The sequence below is a fragment of the Taudactylus pleione genome, unplaced genomic scaffold, assembly GCF_031769625.1.
Source record: "Taudactylus pleione unplaced genomic scaffold, aTauple2 ptg000095l, whole genome shotgun sequence".
NCBI lineage: Eukaryota > Metazoa > Chordata > Amphibia > Anura > Myobatrachidae > Taudactylus > Taudactylus pleione.
In genome coordinates this window covers 31,923,796-31,946,177 of record NW_028284497.1, presented here as the reverse complement: position 1 = coordinate 31,946,177, position 22,382 = coordinate 31,923,796, and the positions used below count along the sequence as shown (strand labels likewise).

Here is a 22,382-nt window from a genome sequence, read left to right as displayed (position 1 = left end):
TGTGTGGGGTCCTGAGGACCGAGTTTGAGAACCACTGCTCTAGGGCAACGTGATTTGAAACCTCTGGTATACAGTGTTGATTAATTTAATGTTTTCACAGTGTATGATGAATGTATATGATCCACAGTACACACACTGCTTTTCTAAATCACATTTTATTAATATATATATAAAAAAATTCTATACACAAGGTAAGTAGATTAATCCAAAAAGCATAAAAAAAGGAACAGTCACTGTAAGTGACATTAGTATTTACAACATTTAGATACCTCCAAACAATACAATTTAAACATTGAGCACATTCTCAAAGTAAATACAGCTATTCTGTCATGTACACTGATCAGCCATTACATTTAACCACTGACAGGTGAAGTGAATAACATTGATTTGTCTCCTTACAATGGCTCTTGTCAGGGTTTGGGATATATTAGGCAGCATGTGAACAGTCAGTTCTTGACATTTCCTTTGTTTACAAGTGTATATTTGGGGAACTTCACACCTCCCATATACAGCTGCTTTGTATACATTTGGCAGCTCCATTATTGGGTCCACCCTTTTTATTTTCCTGTTTTTGAAGTGTTGGAAGTAGGAAAAATGGGCAAGTGTAAGGATTTAAGCCATTTTGACAAGGGCCATATTGTGATGGCTAGACAGCTTAGCCAGAGCATCTCTAAAATGGCAGGTCTTGTGGGGTCTACCCGGTATGCAGTGGTTACTACCTACTAAAAGTGGTCTAAGGAAAGACATCCTGTGAAGCGGCGACACGGTCATGAATAAAGGCTCGTTGATGCATGTGGGCTGCTGCCCCACAGAAATGCTACTATTGCACAGATTGCTGAAAAAGTCAATGCTGGCTATGTCCGAACACACAGTGCACCGCAGCTTGCTGAGTAGCCGCAAATTGGTGCCTATACTGACCCCTGTCCATTGATGAAATCACCTGCAATGGGCATGTGAGCATCAGAACTGGACCATGGAGTAGTGGAATAGGGTGGCCTGGTTTTTTACATCATGTAGACTGGTGCGTGTGCGTTGTTTACCTGGGGAAGAAATGACACCATGATGCACTATGGGAAGAAGGCAAGCTGGTGGAGGCAGTGTGATGCTCTGGGCAATGTTTTGCTGAAAAACCTTGGGTTTTGGGGTTCAGGTGAATGTTACTTTGACGCGTACCACCTACCTGAACATTGTTGCAGACCAAGTACACCCCTACATGGCAACGGTGTTCCCTGATGGCAGTGGCCTCTTTCAGCAGGATAATGCTCCCTGCCACACTGCAAACATTGATCAGAACTGGTTTGAGTAACATGACAAATAATTCAAGGTATTGACTGGGCCACCAAATCCCCCAGATCTCAATGCTATCGAGCATCTGTGCGATGTGCTGGAAAAACAAGTCCGAACCATGGATGCCCCACCTCACAACTTATGCTGGTCATACTCTAGCGCGATTTCGCATTTAGTTTTTAGGTTGATCAGACGTGCAACCCACATGGTCAGTCGTAATTGTATACAGATCGTGCCTTGTTTTTGCACATGCGATGCATCGTGCGTCCGACCGTCCAAGCTGCGTCATTTAAATCTGTTACCACGTTTTTGGTGAGGCACACGATCAATCATATCGCGACCAGTCGTATAGGGGCGAGTGATCGTACGTCAGATCATATGTTCGTGTCCCAAAAAAGCACCCAATCGTACGACCGGGACTGCCATGGAGCTGCCGGGGAGTTCAAGGGAAAACGTATGATGAATCGCATCTTATGCTGGTCGTACTAGTGTATGGCCAGCATTACAGGACTTAAAGGATCTGCTGGTGCCAGCTACCACAGGACACCTTCAGTGGTCTTGTGGAGTACAGGCTTCGATGGGTCAGAGCTGTTTTGGTGGTATGAGGTGGTCATACACAATATTAAGCAGGTGGTTTTAATGTTATGGCTGACCACTATTGATTCTGAAAAAACTGTATTGAGTGAACTGCACAGGATGAGAATTTCAACAAAAATACACAATAAACCAACTTCTGTTTATGTAATGGACGTGTTGTCAACTTGCAATCATATCTTTTGGCGGTGCACCCTGGAATAAAGTAATGTATACTCAAAAATAAAGACCTTCAGCGAGAGCTAAAGTAAAAAGGAATTCCTTTGTTGGTGAACTAATTTTCTACATCAGGGTCCTTAGGGTCCACAGGGTCTTGACCTTGTGGTATAGGTAGGCTGGGCAACCAGTCCGGGCACCACAGTTAATCTCTTTGAGCCTTCCAGGATGCAGCAGGCTCCCCTCCTATACCCCGCCCCCCGGCCAAGGCACACTCAGTTTCGTCGGTGCTCGGCCGGAGTTGGGAGTACCACAGTATCACAGCCCCTGAAGACTTCTTAGAGCAGGTAATGTGGATAGTCCGGAGGACGTCCACATCACCGTTCCGTGGGTCCTGAGACCCCAGTACTGATCTGGGGATCTCGGTGGGCCTCCGGGGGTTTTTTTCTGCTGAGAGGGACCCCGGGGGATCCCTGACTGTGGCCGAGTCTACGGGGGGACGGGTTTGTAACGGCGGACGTCCGCCATACAGTCATTATTCCACTCAGGCATGGGGGCTCCCGGGGTGTGGGTCTGCTGGTGGAGACAGGCACTGAGTCCTGCGCTCCACCTAACCTCCAGGGGCAGCAGACCAGAGCAGTAGTGGTACCGCTCTAGCGTCCCTGGGGTTAATTGCAGGCCGGGGGAGGGTGCCTTCCCTGTTTAACAGCCGGCTCCTCCCCCGCTGCTGAGCGCCAGAAGCGTTCTCTTTGCTGGGCTCCTCCTCCTGACTGAGCTCCAGTGGCCATTTTAAGAACAGGAGCCACTGTCAGCGGTGGAGCCAGGTCCCCCTCCTGCATACCTCTCCCTCTGGACTGAGAGGTGCAGGTAACAGCGCGGTCCTACCAGGTCCAGTACCTGGATAGTTGACTGGAAGCGCTGATAGACAATATATTGCTGAGTGCTGCTGCCTATGTCTATCCTTTCTCTTACTGTGAGCCATTTTCGCTATCCGTGTTTTTCCTCTTTCTCCAAAAATATTGACCCTTATAGTACAAGGGGTGGGATAGTTTGTATTTAGACCAGGTCTGTGTTTAATAGTCACATACATTGGGTCTATTTACCGTTATCATGTCAGGTGATGACGAACCTGTGCGGCTAGCTGCACCAGCCTAATATTCCTGCGTTAGATGTAAGGCAGGTATTGGGGAGGAAGAAGCAGAGAGAGGGGGCCTATGTACTACATGTATGCTACCTGGCCCTTCTCAGGCCGCCGGCTTGCCACAAGAGCCTCCTTGGGCGAAAGCAGGACGGTTAGTGGCTCCACTTGCGTACCCCTCTATGGGGTTCACACAGCAGCCGATGGTACCAGGCCCTTCTCAGGGGCGCCCTGGTATGAGTGCACCTTTATGTATAGCTGAGTACTTCATTCCTGTTTACTGGATAAACTAATGCTCCCACCTATTTGTAAATTATATTGCAAGAAAATGATTTACAATAAGTGATATGTTTATCGGCAAATCGCCATGAGAAATGAAAGTCATTGCAAGGCTTGGTATAAATGGTTTACATTTTATTATAAGAGTGTGTGTTGGGATACATTTGTTGATTTGTAGCTTGGAATACATTGGATGAATTTACCTAACTGGAGTTAGACAGACAAAATTGTAGTTCTCCTTCCAAAGTAAGAATGAGAGCGTCATGTGCAGTTTTAGATCTTAAGGTGCCTATACACTAGGCAATATTTTACACAATCCGCCCGATTCCGACGCATCGGAACGAGAGAGAGTGTAAAATATCCAATTGGATATGCCATTTGTGCTTTTTCTTTGCACTAATTAGTCTGGGGTAAAATGTGTATTTTTAGTATTATATATGTTAAACTTACTAATGATACTAAATTGTTTCCTAGGATTTTTTCTGTGAATTCAGTGAACAGTCTCCTTGTGTACTTTCAAGATCTCTTTTGCAGGTAAATATTTTTCAAGTTTTTTTTAACTCTTATCAGGAGGTTGCTATTTTATCATTTCCTGATGAACCGTTAAGTGCAACCCAACCATCATTCCTTCAGAAGAGCTGCTGTGATAATCCTGTAAAATGTAATTGTTAAAAGTATTAACAAATTGCTGACTCAGACTATTGCTATATTTCATTAGCAATATGGTAATAACTCTTACACTTGTATTAGAGTAACATACTTTACTAAATAAAAGTTCTAACTTGTGCTTGGTGTCCGTTTTAGCTGGGATACATTTTATATGCACAAATAGAGCAGAGACTCACATTCTTACTCACTGTAGACCAAAATAGGGGATGCAGAACCAGAATGGAGTCCATCTTAGTAATGGACTGCACACACATAACTCTGACATGGGAAGTACCCAGAATAGTACAGATGTGTCCTCGTACATCTAGCCTCAATACAACATGCAGTGCGAGTGGTGTAGTGTAGCGTCTTATTTGCATCGCATTCTCTGTACCAGGGAAGACAGGCTGCAACTTTAACTGCACATGGATTCGTTTTAAATATGTATAAAGTCCCAGATGAAGCAAAATCAAATTTGGCATCCTCCAACCCCCGTCGTTTCTTTGCTACTATGAAAAAAATGTAATCTATACGTCAGTACATTCCATTCCACATGACCCTCATCACCCCATCCTCTTTTTTTTTCCCAACCTGTCTCTCACCATTCATTTTACCAACTCTGACTTCATTCTCCCAAGTATCTGGAGATTGTCGTGGCTCTAATCCGGTCAACTTTCCACCTCCCCCTTGATACTATATCCCTTCCTGCCTCCCCTGATCCCACTCTCTTGATGCCTGTTCCCATCTTGCCCATCTCTTTAATCTGTCACTTCTGCATTCAAGCATGCCATTGTCACCCCGATTCTTAAAAAAAAAAAAAAAAAATACCCCCACCCTTGATCCTGACACACACTTTAATTACCACTTCGTCTTTCTCCTCCCCTTTGCCTCCAAACAACTTGAGCGGGTTACCTACAATCCCCTTACTACCTTTCTTTCCTCCCACTGCCTGCTTGACCCATTTAAGTCTGGCTTTCATCCTCTCCACTCCACTGAAACTGCCCTCACTAAAGTCAGCAATGACCTCTTTGTTAAATCCAAGGGCTGCTACTCTCTGCTCATTCTCCATGACCTCTCTGCTGCTTATGACTGTGGACTGCCTGATCCTGCCCTGCCCTGGCTGTCTTCCTACCTGTGGCTACTTTTTCGCTGTCTCCTCTCATGACTCCACTTTCCCCCCACTTCCTCTTCCAGTAGGTGTCCCCCAAGATTCTGGTCTCTGACCTCTCATTCTCCCTTATACATTCTCCTAAGACAATCTCATCAGCACTGTCGGCCACCAATATCATCTCTATGTTGATGATCTACCTCTCCTCCTCTGACCTTTCCCCCCACTCTCCTCAATCGTATCTCCAACTGTCTCTCTGTCATGTCCTCCTGGATATACCAATGCTTTCTTCAACTTAACATGTCTGAGTTGATGATCTTCCCACCCTCCCGAATAACCTCACTTCCCACAATTGCATTAGCTCTTGACATCACCACCTTGTAGTATGCATAATAATAAAAAGCAGCGGCCACTGCATCGTAGCCCTTTCATATACAGATTCAGACTTCTTAACACACAGGTGTACAAGTGTCACATAACAAATGAATCCGTGCAGTCTCGTTAGGCATTTTGTCTACTCACATTGCGACAAATATGCATTTCTGGGCAAAAAAGACTCAAAAAGAATGCTCTGCGCAAGCACAGTTGCAGAGGACCTGGTGCGCCGAGAAGTGCTGTTTGGTGTGACTGCGGTAATAGTGTATGAGGACACTTCTGTATATGGAATACTACAAATTGCCCACAAAAACAATTTACTTGCAAATATCACTCCTATAAAGAAATCTGCATCATTTTATTAGTGAAACCAAAATTATAAGATCAGCAAACATAGAAGTCACAAAGATGTTTATTGTATTTTTATCCAGTCAAATAAATGATTGATTTATCTGTAAATACTCTCACCCACGTAAGTCATGTAACATAAATGTGTTCAGATTCATTCACTAAAAGACATTGTATATTAGAGACAATAAACCACAGAAATACAAAAGCTTAGTAATTCATGTATATTCACTAATGTAGGATGAGAGAAATTCTGCCTCAGAATTAAAATAAGACCGTAATTTGTAACCTATGTACAAACGCTTATTACAATTATGTACGGCGCAATTACTTTTTATAGCATTGTTTCCAATAATGTTTTTATACCCATATTACACCACAGTTCACAATTAGAACCACCCAATGTTGGTTAATGCATAAGTTAATGTTACTGGAATAGGTACAACTAATCAGATGGGACATGATTAAACATCAGCTGTGCGTGTAGAGTACAAAGTTACTCCAATCAGCTTCTAGCTAGCATTTATCAGGTACATTCTAGAAAATAAGTTGTGCTGATTGGTTGCTATGGGTCACTTATCCACTTCCCCACTTATAGAAGGTGTGATACATCTACTTCAAAGTAAAATAAAGTTTAAGCATGGACAATTGGCTAAGCAGTGGGAAATACATTTATAACACTTAAATTATTAACTGTGTTTAAGCATGCCAGATATTTGTTTAAAACAAAATCAAGGAAAATCAAAAGACAAATTGGGCTGTATTCAATTAGGCTGCGAAATGTCTTTGTGAAAAAAAGAGGCATAACTTTTCACCATGTTTTACATGGCGGAAAAAAATTGCGGAATTGGCGTATAGGGGTGCAGGCTTAAAAAAAATTAAAAAAATAGCCTGCACCCCTGGGAATGACCAATTAAAAAGATCTGTGTCAAAAAAAAAAAAAAAATTGGGACACCCCCAAAAATGTTTAATTTTGGGGTGTAAAAAATAAATAAATAGGGAATACAGTTCAAAAATAACAAAATTTATTCCAGAGGGATTCCCTTAAATGCAGCAGGTGTTTTCTTCATTGCAGGAGTAGCGGCAGGTGCATTTTTGCTGAATTTTTAAATATCATTTTAGGGACTTAAAAATATGCTTACCCCCATTTTCATGTACCCCAAATTTGATAGGAATAGTTAATTTAAAAAAAAAATAAAAAATCTAAGTGCTATTCTTCACCACTACTTCATAGCCGCAAATATGCACCTGCCGCGGCTATTAGAAACCCCGACTTCAGCAGGTAAAAATGGGGGTACCCATAGTGATCCCCTATGTCTAGACATCTTTAAGGGGCTCCCTGGAATATTTCCCGAATATTCCAAGTTTTTTGCCGATACTTACCTTTCCGCAGGCTCCCGTTTTTCGTTGATTTCTAATTGAATACTGGGATAAAGCGGGGATGCACCCGATACTTTATCCCCGGAATACCTCTGATGTGGAGCAAAAAGCCCAGCACGGACTTTTTGCTCCCAAATTGAATCCCCCCATAGTGTTTTAAAACAACTGTTGTGTGCTAAGAGATACTAATTTAGATAATTATCATAGTCCTAAACCAGGGGTGGGGAACCTTTTTTCTGCCGAGGGCCATTTTGATATATATAACATTATTCACAGGCACAGTGCAGGCCACGCCCCTCCGTGTGATGTCACAAGGGGCGGGGCCACAATCGGCCGTGATTAGAGCAACGCCCGGGGCATCCTCAGGATCCTCCGTGGAGCTGTAAGGGCAGCAGTGTGACCATCTGAAGCATCCTAAGGACGCCCCAGGCGGCACTGCTGCATAGATTCTGGCTGCAGGGTGCCATAGCCAGATGAGGCTAGCATAAAAAAGCTCAGAGGGTCAGACCAAATGATTCCGGGGGCCTTACACGGCCTCCGGGCTGGAGGTTCCCCATCCCTGTCCTAAACAGTCAACACTAAAAATAGAATAAACTTACCTCCAGCTTAGATATCCTTAAAACCTGAACTGTTGGTATGACTGAGTTTATTGGGGAGCACTGGTCTTGCATAACACACAAAGCCTAAGCTGGTATACCTATCTATAAGCAACATTTCATGTCATTAATACACTGAAGGACATCTTAGGATATAAAACCTCAACCTTGATACACAATTAGGTATATTAAGTATCCGTGTAACATTCAGACTGACCGTAAGATACAAAGGGCCGAATTCAGAGTTGTACAGATCTCACGATTGTCAGGAGATCTCACATGCATTGTACCTGCATTTGCAACATGCAATAACAGGTGATTAATATTGCTCTTGGCTGCTTCTCAATTAGCATCTGAAAGAGTCACTGGGTGCGAAATGAAGCATTTCCACATAGGTGTGTTCCATGGACACTTAGATGGCATTTCTAGCTATTCAGAAGTGAGTGTGCAGAGATCCGTCTGACTTTTTGGATCTCCTGTACCAAGGATAGGACTGGTGTAAATGCGTGCTGATGACTACTTTCACCTGTGTATGGATGTGGCAGTGCGGTCATATAGATGCTACAGATTCAGTACCATGCAATTACACTAAAAAGCCGCTCTTAGCGTGCCAGGTTCCTTGAGACTTTGCTAGCACAAGGGCATCTTTTGTTTCGCCGAAAATGTGTTAAGTCGCCATGTGATGCAACTAGGATGCACCAGCAGACTGTGCTGATCCATTTGATATGCGACACTTGTATATTTGTGTGCAACGGAGTCTCTAAATCTGTATACAAAGTGCTATAATGTAGTGGTCGCAGCTTATTTTCATTGCATGTTCCATTGTGCTTCATATACAGACTCAGGTGCACACAGATATACAAGAGTCGTATGTCAAATGTATGAGCACAGTCTGCTGATGCGTCAGTCACATCGCATTATGACTAATGCCAAGTACACACTACAGGATCCGGCGGGGGTGCCAGCATCGACAAGTGCATACACACTTGCCGTTACCAGCAGTGATGGAACGACAGTGGGGGCCATACTGCATTTGGCAGCATGGTCCCTGTTAACTAGATCGTCCATCATACCTGCATGCAGGTCCACCGGAAGATGATGTTGACTATGCAGGGGAGCGTGCATCGCCCGTGGCATAGTAGGTACACACTGGACGATGTGTCGGCCCAGTCTGCCAGATCGGGCGACATAACGTCTAGTGCAGTGTTTCCCTCAAGGCACACTAACAATCTAGGTTTTAGTGATAGCCAAGCTTGAGCACAGATGGTTAAATCAAAATAACTGCTGTACTAATTGAAACACCTGTGTTCAAGTATTGCTATCCCTAAAACCTGGACTGTTGTTGTGCCTTGAGGACTGTGGTTGGTAACCTCTGGTCTAGTGTATACCTTGCTTAAGACGCATTTATGGCAAAAAAGATGCCTGACGCTCGCATAGAAGCACAGGACCTGGTGGCTCACTCACGCCAGTCAAGTCGCACTGCGTGGCTTGTTGAGGCTAAGATGTAGAAGGACTCTTGTACTCATGTATTCGGTACTCTTGAAGTGGTCATAATTGTGCCCGCATTATGTGTAAATCTGAGTCATGCCCAAAGTATCTGCTTTAATATGAAGACTAATGACAAGATATGCAGAATTACTAAGTAGTGTCTTCACTTTGTGGCTCATTGGTATCAAAACATTCAACACTATATTATATTTTTAAATAATTTGTATTCTTTTGTAACCTTTCTTTTAATGTACAAATACAATTTTGTGACCTTCTCACTTGAATTTTAACTAAAAATAAAAGGTTTTCAGTTTTTTATTCTGCACCTAGATGATACCCAGTGCACTGGCAATTGTGAACATCTCTCTAAAAAACAAAACAAAAAAAACCTGATTTGCCCTCAGAGTTACCTCTGCCCATGTAGGGAGAAGACCATGTAGGAGACGATTGGGCGGCACTCAGGATGACTTATATTAAACACACTGGAAGATTTTGTTCTTTCATCAGAATCCTGATCAGTGCCGCCCATTCGTCTAATATATATAATTTTATTCTTTGTAGTTCATATGCACTTAAAGGGAAATTCAATTATCCCCATTAATTTTTAGGGGGGCAAAAAACAGGACTTTTCCTTGTTTTTTGCTTCAGACAATTCAGTTAGAGCCCATTTTTTCAACCCGCAGAATTATCCGTTATAGTATGCGAAAACATGATAATTATAAGGTGTTGTTTTTTGTTTTTTTTGCGGGCGGCTGTACTTCAGGGCTAATTGAATAGCCCTGAGGGATCAATTATCCAGCTGTAGTTTACCATGGCTAATTGAATTTTCCCATTGGTGTCACTATCGTTAAATAATTGTAAGGTGACACTGTGTAGGGCTGATAGTGACTACACCAGTTTGTATATCAATATCTTAAATTGTGTCACTCTGTGCAGAAGCCTAAAAAGAGGCTGCACATATATGTGACCATGCAGATTTGCGGATTCTGCCTCTTGCATATGCATAGATGGGACAGAAAAGTTTTAACTTAAGGCTATTTTCTTGCAATTGCAAACACTTGCAGCCTGGAATTCAGATACATATTGTGGCAAGATCAGGGTAAGGGTGCCGTCTCCCGAAGTAAACGGTTGCAAAAGTAGTGGTGCACCAGTCCAAGGCCTTGGTACAAGTACCACAGCTAGTTTTATTAGCAGCACAAAATAAACAAAACAAAAGTAAATCTTGGCCTGTCCGACTCTTACTAAACAAAATTTTTCCCTCTGAGTGAAAGGACCTAACATACCTCTCACAAAACAGAAGTCTTTAGCACAGCTCTTCAATTCAGTAATCAGAGTCTCTGAAAAGACCTCTGATCTGTTCCCCAGTGAGGGACTGGCTACAGAGACTGACACACCCTATATCAGCCTCTCACAGATGGTCTAACAATCAAGGCTGCTAGTCAGCTTCTGTCTACCAGACAGAAGCTAAAAACCTATATATGTGTACTTGACAACCTTTCCAGCATTTTTCTCACAATATATTCTATGCATGTTAGGGACTGATGCCAATACTGGATGATAGTGTGACGAAGGCCACCAGCATTGGCAGACTGTTTGTGAATAGCTGTTGCCATTTACACATTTCTGATTTCTGCGTCGCTGAGCCATATTATGTGTTTTTATTTTTTTTTAAATAGTTGTAAGTGGGATGGAGTTAGTTTTGCAGCTTTAGCAGTGTTATTGAAGCCTCATAGCAGATGAGTTTATTTCAAATCAAATTGTTAAACGCATGGGGACAAGTGGGTTGGAAGCATATCAGACGGATATCTCTCATGATTCAAGAGCATATTCTACTGTTGTCAATTGGCATGCACCTTAAGATAATTGCCGCTTCTCATGTGGTTACAATTACAGCTTTTATGCATACAAATTGTGCCTTTATTTTATAACAAAGCCAACTCTTCAGAAATTTCTTGGTCTTTTTTATTATACTTTCAAGATATTTGTGAGTCAGTTGCACATTCCCCAGCCGAAAGTTTGGAGAATGACACAAGTATTGGTTTTCACAAAGTTTGCATTACAAGTAGCTCGGGGAACAAAACATCAAAATTTTGGGTCCATGGCCAGGAAACTCCCCAGACCTTAATCCCATTGAGAACTTGTGGTCAATCCTCAAGAGGCGGGTGGACAACCAAATACCCACAAATTCTGACAAACTCCAAGCATTGATTAGGCAAGAATGGGTGGCCATCAGTCAGTATGTGGCCTTGCAGAGGTCTTGAAAAAGAAAAGTCAACACTGCAAATATTGACTCTCTGCATAAACTTAATGTAATTGTCAATAAAAGCCTTTGACACTTATGAAATGCTTGTAATATTACTTCAGTATGCTATAGTAACATCTGACAAAAAGGTCTAAAAACACAGAAGCAGCAAACTTTGTGAAAACCAATACCTGTGTCATTCTCAAAACTTTTGGCCATGGCTGTAGATACAGATCTACACAGCAGGGCCAGAACTGTGTGGATGCCCCTTCTAATTTAGTGTTTGGCCATTTCAGCCACTCCCTTTGCTAACCGGTGCATAAAGTCAGGCACTCTGCCATGCAATTGCTGTAGTTAATTGTTTGCAGTAGAATGGATCATACTTACAGTACAGCTCAGTGATTTCAGTATAACACTGTCATTTAATGCCACCTTTCCAACAAGTCAGTTAACCAGCTTTCTGCCCCAGACAACTGTGAGTGCAGCTATTGTGAAGTGGAAATGTTCAGGAGCAACAATTGCTCAGCCGCAAAGCAGTAAGTGACTCAAGAGCCACAGAACAGGACCTCTGAGTGCCTTAAAGTAGTCTGTTCTTCATTGCAACACTCACCACAGAGTTCCAGACTGTTTCTCCAGGCAATGCCTGTACAAGAACCGTTTATTAGGAGCATCATGGATTGTGTTTCCATGGCCAAGCAGCCACACACAAACCACAGATCACCATGCACAATACCTTGGCTATAGTGGTGTACAGCACACTACCATCGGACTCTGGAGTGACGAGTCATGCTCCACCCACTGTCAGTCTGTTGGACAAATCTGGATTTAGTGGAGAAGTAATAATGGTCTGGGGCGGTGTTTCATGATTTGACCTAGACCTTTTAGTTCCAGCGAAAAGAAATGTTTAACAGTACATATGGGTGTGATATTGGTGTACACATAATTTTGCCACTAATGTGTATATATGATGTATATGAGACATGTATGTGTATGGAAAATAAATATATACACTCACACACTATTATGGATATACATAGTTGTATGTAAACAGTACAATGTATTTTATAATTTGAGCTCCTCAGATTCCCTGCATTCCAACTGAAGGTGGCCATACATCAGCGACTGTTTGTTGTGATGCGAAATGCCGGTGTTTCCGGGTGGAAACGCAGACGTCCCACCATCAATGCCCTGTGATCCGTCGCCGGATCGCAGACATTTGTCATGTTAAATGTCGGCGATTTGACAATTGCAGTAATTTTTTGACATGTTGGATTTCTGCGATCCTGCGATGCCGGGTTGCAGAATCGCGGGATCGTGGCAATCCGTCGCTAATTTATGGGGCCCATTAGTCAAAGGAATACAATTGTTATCAAGCTTAGGTGATCTTCTGACTGACTGAATAGTAGATTGCTGGTACTATATTTGATTAAAATCTGTAAGTGCTTTATTCTGACTACCATTTTTCTTTTCTGTAGACCACGTTTTTGGTGGATAATAAAAAGGTGTTTGGGACACATCTGATGCAGGACATGGTAAAAGATGCATTGCGGTTCTTTGTAAGCCCTCCTGTCCTCTCCTCAAAGTAAATATTAACAGTTTCTTACAGATGCTTTACAGTTAAACCTTAATTGGTTTATTTTGCTTAAAATGTTTTTGTTTTATAGATGCTGTCTATATAACAACCATCAGGCAAAAGACTATATTGATTCCTTTGTCACCCACTGTGTAAGAGTGAGTATTGAATTTATTTATTTTTTTAGTGTTTTTTTTTTTTTTCTTAGAAGCAAACAGTATCAAGCTAATGCCATATTCCACTTGTCTCTTTCAAGCCATTTTGCAGTTTGATTCAGATTCATGGTCACAACCGAGCTCGCCAGAGAGATAAACTTGGTCATATCTTGGAAGATTTTGCAACTTTGCAGGATGAGGTGTGTAGATTGATCGAAAGATAAATAAAAATCTTTTAAATAACTAACATATATTTCTTCTTCGGGTTCCATAGGGTCCACAGGAATGACCTTGGAGTATGTGGTTGGAGTGATCCAGGCACCAAACAGTTACAAGCTTTGGCTCCCAGGATGCACTGGGTCCTCCTCTATATATACACCGCCCCTGGTTACAGGCACTTAGTTTTTTGTTTGGTGCGCAGGATCAATGCACCTTGTACATAAAGGACTGCTTCGGCAGTCCCAAGCTTTGGGGTTTTTTTTTTTTTTTTTTTTAAGTGAGTAAGCAGTGCTAGACTTCCGGATGGACACCCGTGCTGCTGCTCCATCTATCCCTGCCAGCCGCAACACCAGTGAGGGAACTGGTGATTTCGGCAGCTGCCAGCGGAGTTTCACTAGACTCTGGGACTGCAACTGGGAGACACGGGGATGCAGGTAAGGTGGTTCCCCGCTTGCGGGGAACCACGTGGCAATTCGTACCTCCGGCAGTGGAGACCTGCCAGAGGCCGCTGTTGTGGGGAACCAGGGACGACTGCGTCTCCCTCTAGACCACCGGAGCATGGCGATGGCCATGTAAAAAGCGAGTGCATCCGGTGGATTTATACAGCCCAGGGGAGGTAGGCTCTCCCTGGCAGCCCCTCCCACAGCCCAGACGCCGATCCAGAGATGAGGTTTCCTGCGTCTGGGTTGCTCCTCCCTGGTATATGAGACGCCCAGAGACCACTTTCAGATGCTCTACTGTAGCTGCGAATCTCAGGAGGTTTGATCAGTCTCCCTGTATATTTCTCCTTTGGTGGCCAAGTTATACAGAGCTCAATATCCCACAAAGCTTGTGTGCTTTTCGTAGTTGACTAAGAACCTATTGTGTGTGTTTATGTATGTATGTATGTATGTGTGTGTGTGTGTGTGTGTATGTGTGTATGTATGTATGTATATATATATATATATATATATATATATATATATATATATATAGCATGTGACTTATGTAAGTTCTTCTGTGTTATACTGCCTTTTTTTATTCCTGCATAACTGTCAGTTGTGACTATCACTGCTATTTCTCCTCATAACCGTCTGCTACAGGTGTGTGGGTTGTTTTAGGGGTGAACACTGTCACATTGTATTGTATTGCATTGCATAACATTTCCTTTGTCTAAAGATAAGGAGAAGCAGGAGGCTGAAACCCCTGTGCTGGTTTCATGTATGGCCTGTCAGGCGGGTTTGTCCCCCCTCAGGATTTCATACAGGATGGATTGTGTGGTCGCTGTTATAAGGAGCAACCACATAATTCCAGCCTACCAGCTCCTGGGCAGTAACCACCTTGGGCTTCCTTTTCTCAGATTATGGTGCAGTTTGTGAACCGTTTATCTACACCTGCGCCGACCCCTACTATGGGGTACACTCTGCAGCTACAACCTGCGATGTTCATGCCTCCTATGCATCCGTCCTGGATGGATGTTTATGCCCACTCAAGCCATAGTATGGCTCAGTCCCCTGCTGCATTTCAGCAAATGCTGCAAGCACGCAGGCCAGTAGTACCTAAAACCAGAAGGGTGGTTTGCTTCTTCCTATTAGTCCATCCAGCCTGTAGATTCTGATGCATCTTCAGATGAATTTGAAGAGGTACAAGGCTCCTCTCAGGAGTCTCTCTCAAGGGAGGAGGACCATCTAGCAGCAGTGGATGTTCCCTCCTTGTTTAGGGCGGGCAAAACTATTTTAAACCTAGGTAGTGAAGTGCCAGAACCTAGGAAGGCTCCGGTGTTCAAGCGCCAGGGGGTTGTTAAGGCTGAGTTTCTCTCAGAACTTATGGGGGAAGCATGGAGTTCTCCTGATAGACGATTCCATGTTACAAAGAAGGTTACAGCTTTATACCCCCTCACACCTGGCGAAAGTGCTAAATGGGATGTTCTGCCTACTGTGGATGCTCATGTGGCACATCTAGTGAAGAGTGCCACATTGCCCATACCATCTGCATCCTCCCTTAAGGATCCAACAGATAGAAGATTTGAGGCCTGTTCTACGGCCTTTTTTTTTCTATGTCAGGAGCTATTTACCCGCCTGGCCATGATTATGGCCTGGGTGTTTAAGGCCATTGAAGAATGGACAGGGGCACTGGAAAATACTCTTCCAGGGGCTTCCAGGGAGCAGCTGACTATTATCTCCTATATCAAGGAGGCAGCCTCATATTTGGGGAGGCGGCATTAGACGCCGGTATTCTGGCTTCTAAGGCATCAGCTACCTCAGTTGTTGCTTGCAGAGCCCTTTGGTTAAGGGCATGGAAAGCAGATGCAGGTTCCAAGAATGCTCTGGAATACCTGCCGTTACTGTTTGGCACAGTATGGCACATACTGTTTGGCACAGAATTGCATAAGATTGTGGCTACTCTAAAGCAGCCGGTCTGCCTTCACCGACTACCCCTAGACCTAGACAGTATTCATTTTGAGCCTTTCGCCCGCAAGGGAAAGCCAAAAGACAGTCTTCCTTTAGACAATCCAGTTCTCATAGGAGACCGCAAACTAAAAGATCTTGGGCAATCAGACATCTGGCTTCCAAGTCAGGCGACAAACCCTCGGCCTGGTGGGGCAGGCCTCCTCCTGGGGAATCTCAGGGTAGGAAGCTGACTTCAGTTTTTGGATATCTGGCACCGGACGACAACAACAGATGCCTGGGTCCAAGAAGTGGTCTCTTGTGGGTACGCCCTTACTTTTGGCAAAAGTTCCCCGGAAAGGCTTTTCTGCACAGCTCATCCTTTGGAGTCTACCAAGGCCTTATCCCTCCAGCAGGCCATTCGTTCCCTACTGGGTTCAGGGGTGATAGTCCTAGTTCCGTTGGATCAGCAAAGAAAGATTTATTATTTGAATCTATTTTTGATCCAGAAGCCCAATGGATCCCACCAGCCTATTCTGGATCTGAAAGGCTTCAACAGATTTATCCGGTTGCCCAAGTTCCGTATGGGAACTCTTCGGTCAATTGTTCTGGCAATGGAACCAGGGAATTTTATGATGTCCTTGGACATTCAGGATGCGTATCTACATGCCAATTACGCCTTCCCACCAAAGGTTTCTGTGGTTTGCTGTTCTGCAGCAACATTTCCAATTTCAGGCGCTGCCTTTTGGTTTGTCAAAAGCTCTGCGGGTCTTTACCAATCTAATGGCAGTAATGACTGCCTACCTCAAGCGTCATGGTGTCAAAATACTGCCGTACCTGGACGACCTCCTGATATTGGTACAGTCTCCAGATGTATTACAACATCATCTCAGACTGACGATTGCCTGCCTACAAAGTCTTGTCTGAACAGGGGTTGCCCCTTCTGGATTCCAGATTGGGTGCTCCTCACTACGGATGCCAGCCTCCGCTGATGGGGCGCAGTGACAGATCGTCACGCCTTTCAAGGAAGATGGACGACCAAGGAGTGTCACCTATCCATAAACATCCTGGAGCTTCGTGCAGTATTCAGGGCACTCGTTCAGACACAGGATATACTAAAGGGCAGGTCTGTCCAGATACAGTCCAACAATGCGACCGCAGTAGCCTACCACAACCATCAGGGAGGCACGCAAAGTCTGGTAGCTATGGCGAAAGTGACAAACATTCTGGTCTGGGCAGAATATCCTCTTCCAGAATCTCTGCAGTATTCATACCAGGAGTCCTCGACTGGGAAGCGGACTTACTAAGTCGTCAGGATATACATACCGTGGAATGGGCTCTTTCAGATCCTAGTGGACAAATGGGGACTACCAGAAGTAGACCTCATGGCCTCAAGCCACAACCACAAGGTCCTCAGGTACGGGTCCAGAACCAGGGATCCCTCAGACGATTTTTATGGACGCTCTAGCAGTGAAGTGGGATTTCAAGCTAGCATATCTTTTTCCACCGATCCCCCTCCTCCCAAGGGTCATCAGGAAATTCAAGCAGGAACAGTAATACTGATAGGTCCTGCTTGGCCCAGACGCCATTGATTCACCGACCTTCAGAGTCTCTCCATAGACACTCCATGGCCTCTTCCTCTGAGGCTGGACCTGTTAACACAGGGTCCCTGTCTGAAACCGGACCTTCCCCGTCTGTGTTTGACGGCATGGCTCTTGAATCTTCCATCTTAAGAGCCAAGGGATTTACTACTTCTGTAACTCAGATGATCCCTAGGGCAGGGAAACCTTCCTCTGCCTTCATCTATTACAGAATTTGGCACTTGTATTTTCAATGGTATAGTCATAGAAAATATGATCCTGAAATTTTTAGGGTCTCACAAGTGCTTTTCTCCAGACTGGGTTAGACCGGGGTCTCCATCTGACCACCCTGAGAGTTCAGGCATCTGCACTCTGTTTAGTTTCAGCGAAGGATCGCCCCGCTGCCTGATGTTAGGACAATTTTTCAGGGTGTTCTGAGGGTTCATCCTCCCTTTGTCCCTCTGGTATCTCCGTGGGATTTGTCTTTGGTTCTCAGGGCTCTACAGGCTCTCCCATTTGAACCCCTGAAATTAGTAGACCTTAGGTGGTTGACAGCGAAGACCATTTTTCTTCTTGCTATCTCCTCTGCCCGCAAGGTCTCTGATTTGGCAGCGCTTTCTTGTCGCTCTCCCTTTTTGATTTTTCATCAGGATAGAGCTGTTCTTCGTACCAAGACGGGTTACCTTTTTAAGGTAGTATCCCGCTTTCATGTAAATGAAGAAATAGTAGTTCAATCTTCAGACCGCTCTGTAGGTGAAGCTTCTCTGGATGTGGTGCGTGCCCCAAGTATCTATGTGGATCGTACCAACTCCTTTTAGGAAATCTGATTCTCTTTTTGTGTTGTATGGCTGTCATAAGCGAGGCTGGCCAGCTAACAAACAGACTCTGGCTAGATTGGCTTTGTATGACGATTTCTCAGGCTTACACACAAGCTGATCTCTCTGTTCCAAACACAGCGACAGCACATTCTACTCGATCTGTGGGACCATCGTGGGCATTTCCTCGTGGCGCCTCTGCTGAACAATTGTCCAAGGCAGCCACGTGGTTTTCCATCCACACTTTTCTCAAATTTTCCGCCTTTGATATTTTTGCCTCTCAGGATGCTTCCTTTGGGCGCCGGATTCTCCTTTCTGCTAAACAGGAGCATCCCTACCCTTATGGGAACTGCTTTAGGACATCCCCAAGGTAATTCCTGTGGACCCTATGGAACCCGAAGAAGAAAATAAGTTATGGTATAACATACCTTTTTTAACTTTATTTTTTCTTTCTTCTTCTTCGAGGTCCACAGGGCACCAACCCTAACGCACCTGGTGTTATTGGGCAATCTTGTTTTTTTTTTTTTTTTCTTTGTATTTCAATGATTCCCTCTTCTTAGAGTGTTTCTGGTGTACAGTTGTCCTTCCTTATCCTCTTTCCTTCTCCTGCCTTGGAGTGCCAAGGAGAAGCTTGTAACGGTTTGGTGCCTGGATCACTCCAACCACATACCCCATGGTAATTCCTGTGGACCCTATGGACCTCAAAGAAAGAGTTAACAAAGGTATGTTATAACATAATTCTTATTTTTGATTAATTTAGAAATGTTATCCGTGACGCAGGGCATTTGTAAGGCCAGGGGACCCGGTGGTTAAAGTCAGCATAGGGGAGAAGGCGTGCTCCCTGCAGTCCCTCCCCCAACTCAGGGCGCCATTCCACTGTGGTCTTGCTGCTCCTCCCTCACCCTCTGAGACTCACGGCAGCCATTTTCTGCTTTCAGGTCTCCGGGAACGCTGGGTCCAGTCTCCCTGTATACCTCTCCCAAGGGCCAGGTTATACAGCGCTATAGCCTACCAGCCACTGCGGTCTGTGTAGTTGATTTTAGTGCCCACTGCTGTTATATTGTATATTCTGCATTGTATGTGGCTTATGCTAGCGCTGCTGTCTGTTTTCCTTTTCATATGACTCAGCTTATACCTTTCCCTTTCTTCTGCTATAACCCTGGCATACTAAGGTATAAGGGGTTCATTGCACCTCACATCTACATATATTTGTGAGGGCTATCTCATACTACATATCGTTGGTGTGCACTATATTGTTCCGTATTACACATACATCTGGGTTGCTCGCTGCACTGTCAGATTGTGTTACATTATTCTTGCAGCTATGTCAGGCAGAGGCTAGAATGACCAGCATCCTGCTCCCCCCACTCTGGTGTCTTGTAAGTCCTGCTCAGCAGGCTTCGCTTCAGAGGACCTCATTCAGGATGGTCTTTGTGCATGTTGTTATACTGCTACGGGCCCATCAGTCCCAGTGTTCTACCCTCAAGACCCTCCCTGGGTTACTTTTTCACAGGTGCTGGCATAAATTGTGGACTATCTAACGATCCCTGTCGTAGCTCCCCCTATGGAATGGCCACAGCAGGTAAACCCTGCAAATACTTTGCCTCCCCCATGGGTAGACGTACTTTCTACCTCCGTGTAGAGTCTGGCGGAAACCTCTACAGCCTTTCAACAAATGCTGCAAAAAGAGAGACCCTAACCTAGTAGATCTACTAGGTGCGCTGTGTTATCTTCCCAGTCCACCCAGCTATTAGATTCTGATTTATCATCTGGGGAGGCAGAAGATGCAGACCTCTCTCACTCTGACTCTCCTTCGGGAGATGAGGAACCCCCCTCTAAATTATATATATTTGCACTTGTGAGAGCTGTAAAATCTATTCTTCAAATAGAAGAGGCAGAGCCTGCTCCTAAGGCAAAATTGCCATCCTTTAAACGACAATTTTACCAGAATTCATTACTCACTGACACATTTTAAAAGATCCACAGGTGGATCTAGTTATTTCACTTGTGATAATATAAGGAGACCTGTAAAACATGCACTATTTGGGGTCCTGAGGACCGAGTTTGAGAATGCAGACCCTGGGATCCATGGTGTCCACTTTGGACATGGTGTAGTTGACTCCAGGCTCCAACACCTGATCCTCTCCAGGTGGAATGGGCTGCCTCATCTGCTTGGATCACAGATGATGAGTCTCCCCAGAGGTTCGCCTCTGGCCTGGTGGCTACAGACGTCCCACTTGAACATGGGACGCCCCTTTTGGATCCCGGACTTGGGTACTCCTAACCACGGACACAAGCCACCGAGGGTGAGGCGCGGTGACTGGCCAGTACTTTTTCCAGGGCCGCTGGACTCAGGCTGAGGCAGTCTTGCCAATCAACGTCCTAGAACTCAGAGCCATCTACTGAGCTCTCACTCTGGCTCTGGATATCCTTCAGAGCAGGCCAATACAAGTACAGTCTGACAACGCCACGGCAGTGGCCTACCTCAATCACCAGGGAGGCGCTCAAAGTCGAGCAGCAATGTCAGAAGTGTCCCGCATTATAACATGGACCGAACGCCATCTCCGCAGTGTTCATCCCAGGAATTCTCAATTGGGAAGTGGATCTCATGGCCTCGAGACACAACCACAAACTTCCAGTGTATGGAGCCAGAACAAGGGACCCCATCGCTGCCTTCATGGACGCATTATCTGTGAAGTGGATCTTCCATTTGGTGTACCTCTTCCTTCCAATATCCCTTCTTCCCCTAGTTCTTCGGAAGTTCAAGGAGAAAGGGGGCACAGTCCTGTTGATAGCTCCGACGCCATTGGTACTCCAACCTTCAAAGTCTCTCCATAGACATTCCTCTTCAATTTCCTCTACGACCAGACCTGTTGTATCAGGGTCCCTTTGTACATCCGGACCTGGCCCGCTTGTCTTTAACGGCTTGGCTCTTGAGACATCCCTCTATGGTCTAAGGGATTTTCTAACTCTGTGGTCCAGACAATGACCAGAGCTCGTAAACCGGCCTCTGCCAGTATTTATTACCGGGTATGACATACATATTTCCAGTGGTGTGCCCCTAGAAACTATGACCCTCCAAGTTTTTAAGGTTTCTAGAATACTTGCCTTTCTTCAGGCTGGATTGGATCTTGAACTCCGCCTAGCATCTCTGAAAGTGCACGTCTCTACTCTGTCCATCTGGTTCCAGCGCAGAATTGCTCCTTTACCGGATGTTCGCACCTTAGTGCAAGGTGTTCTATGTGTACAACCTCCCTTTGTCCCTCCTGTGGCTACGTGGGATTTGTCAGTGGTTCTCCACGCACTACAGGAACCTCCATTTGCTCCCTTGGAATCAGTGGATGTCAAGTGGCTCACTGCGAAAAACTGTTTCTTCTGGCTATAGCATCTGCCTTAGGGTATCTGTTTTAGGGGTGCTTTCATGGCACTCCAACTTTTTAATCTTTCATCAGGGCAGGGTTGTTCTTAGAATGCGCCCGGGCTTCCTTCCCACAGTGGTTTCTCGTTTCCACATTAATGAGGATATTGTGGTTCCGGTCTTTCAATCACCAGACCTCTCGGCAGGTGAAGCCTCTTTGGATGTGGTCTGTGCTCTGAAGATCTACGTGGACCGCCCTAGTTCCTTCAGGAAATCGGACTCCCTCTTCATCTTATATGGATTCCATAAGAAGGGATGGCCAGCTAACAAACACTCTGGCCAGATGGATTTGCATGACTATCTCACAGGCTTACACGCAAACTGGCCTTACTGTGCCAGCTATAGTACAGCTCATTCTACTCTCTCTGTTGGTCCCTCGTGTGCAGCCCGGCGTGGCGCCTCTGCTGAACAACTATGCAAGGCGGCTACGTTGTCTTCTGTCCACACCTTTCTTAGGTTTTATGCCTTTGATACATTTGCCTCTCAGGATCCTTCCTTCGGGCGCAGGGTTCTCTTCTCAGCTCAGGAGCGTCCCCGTCCATGAACAACTGCTTTGGGACATCTCCCATTGTCTCCTCTGTGGAGCCCTAAGGGCCCTGAAGAAGAAAATGAGTTAC

The 22,382-nt window shown here is 44.8% G+C and overlaps 1 protein-coding gene across 3 annotated transcripts in view; it reads left to right on the top strand.

Moving 5' to 3' along the window:
* NAA35 (N-alpha-acetyltransferase 35, NatC auxiliary subunit) overlaps nucleotides 1-22,382 on the top strand; it is a 104,218-nt gene that overhangs the window by 44,699 nt on the left and 37,137 nt on the right. For all 3 annotated transcript variants that reach the window (XM_088470090.1, XM_088470091.1, XM_088470089.1), the window contains exons 13-16: nucleotides 3,929-3,988; nucleotides 13,115-13,221; nucleotides 13,304-13,370; nucleotides 13,469-13,567. In XM_088470090.1, coding sequence (XP_088326216.1) covers nucleotides 3,929-3,988; nucleotides 13,115-13,221; nucleotides 13,304-13,370; nucleotides 13,469-13,567 — 333 coding nt within the window. The remainder of the gene's footprint in view (nucleotides 1-3,928; nucleotides 3,989-13,114; nucleotides 13,222-13,303; nucleotides 13,371-13,468; nucleotides 13,568-22,382) is intronic.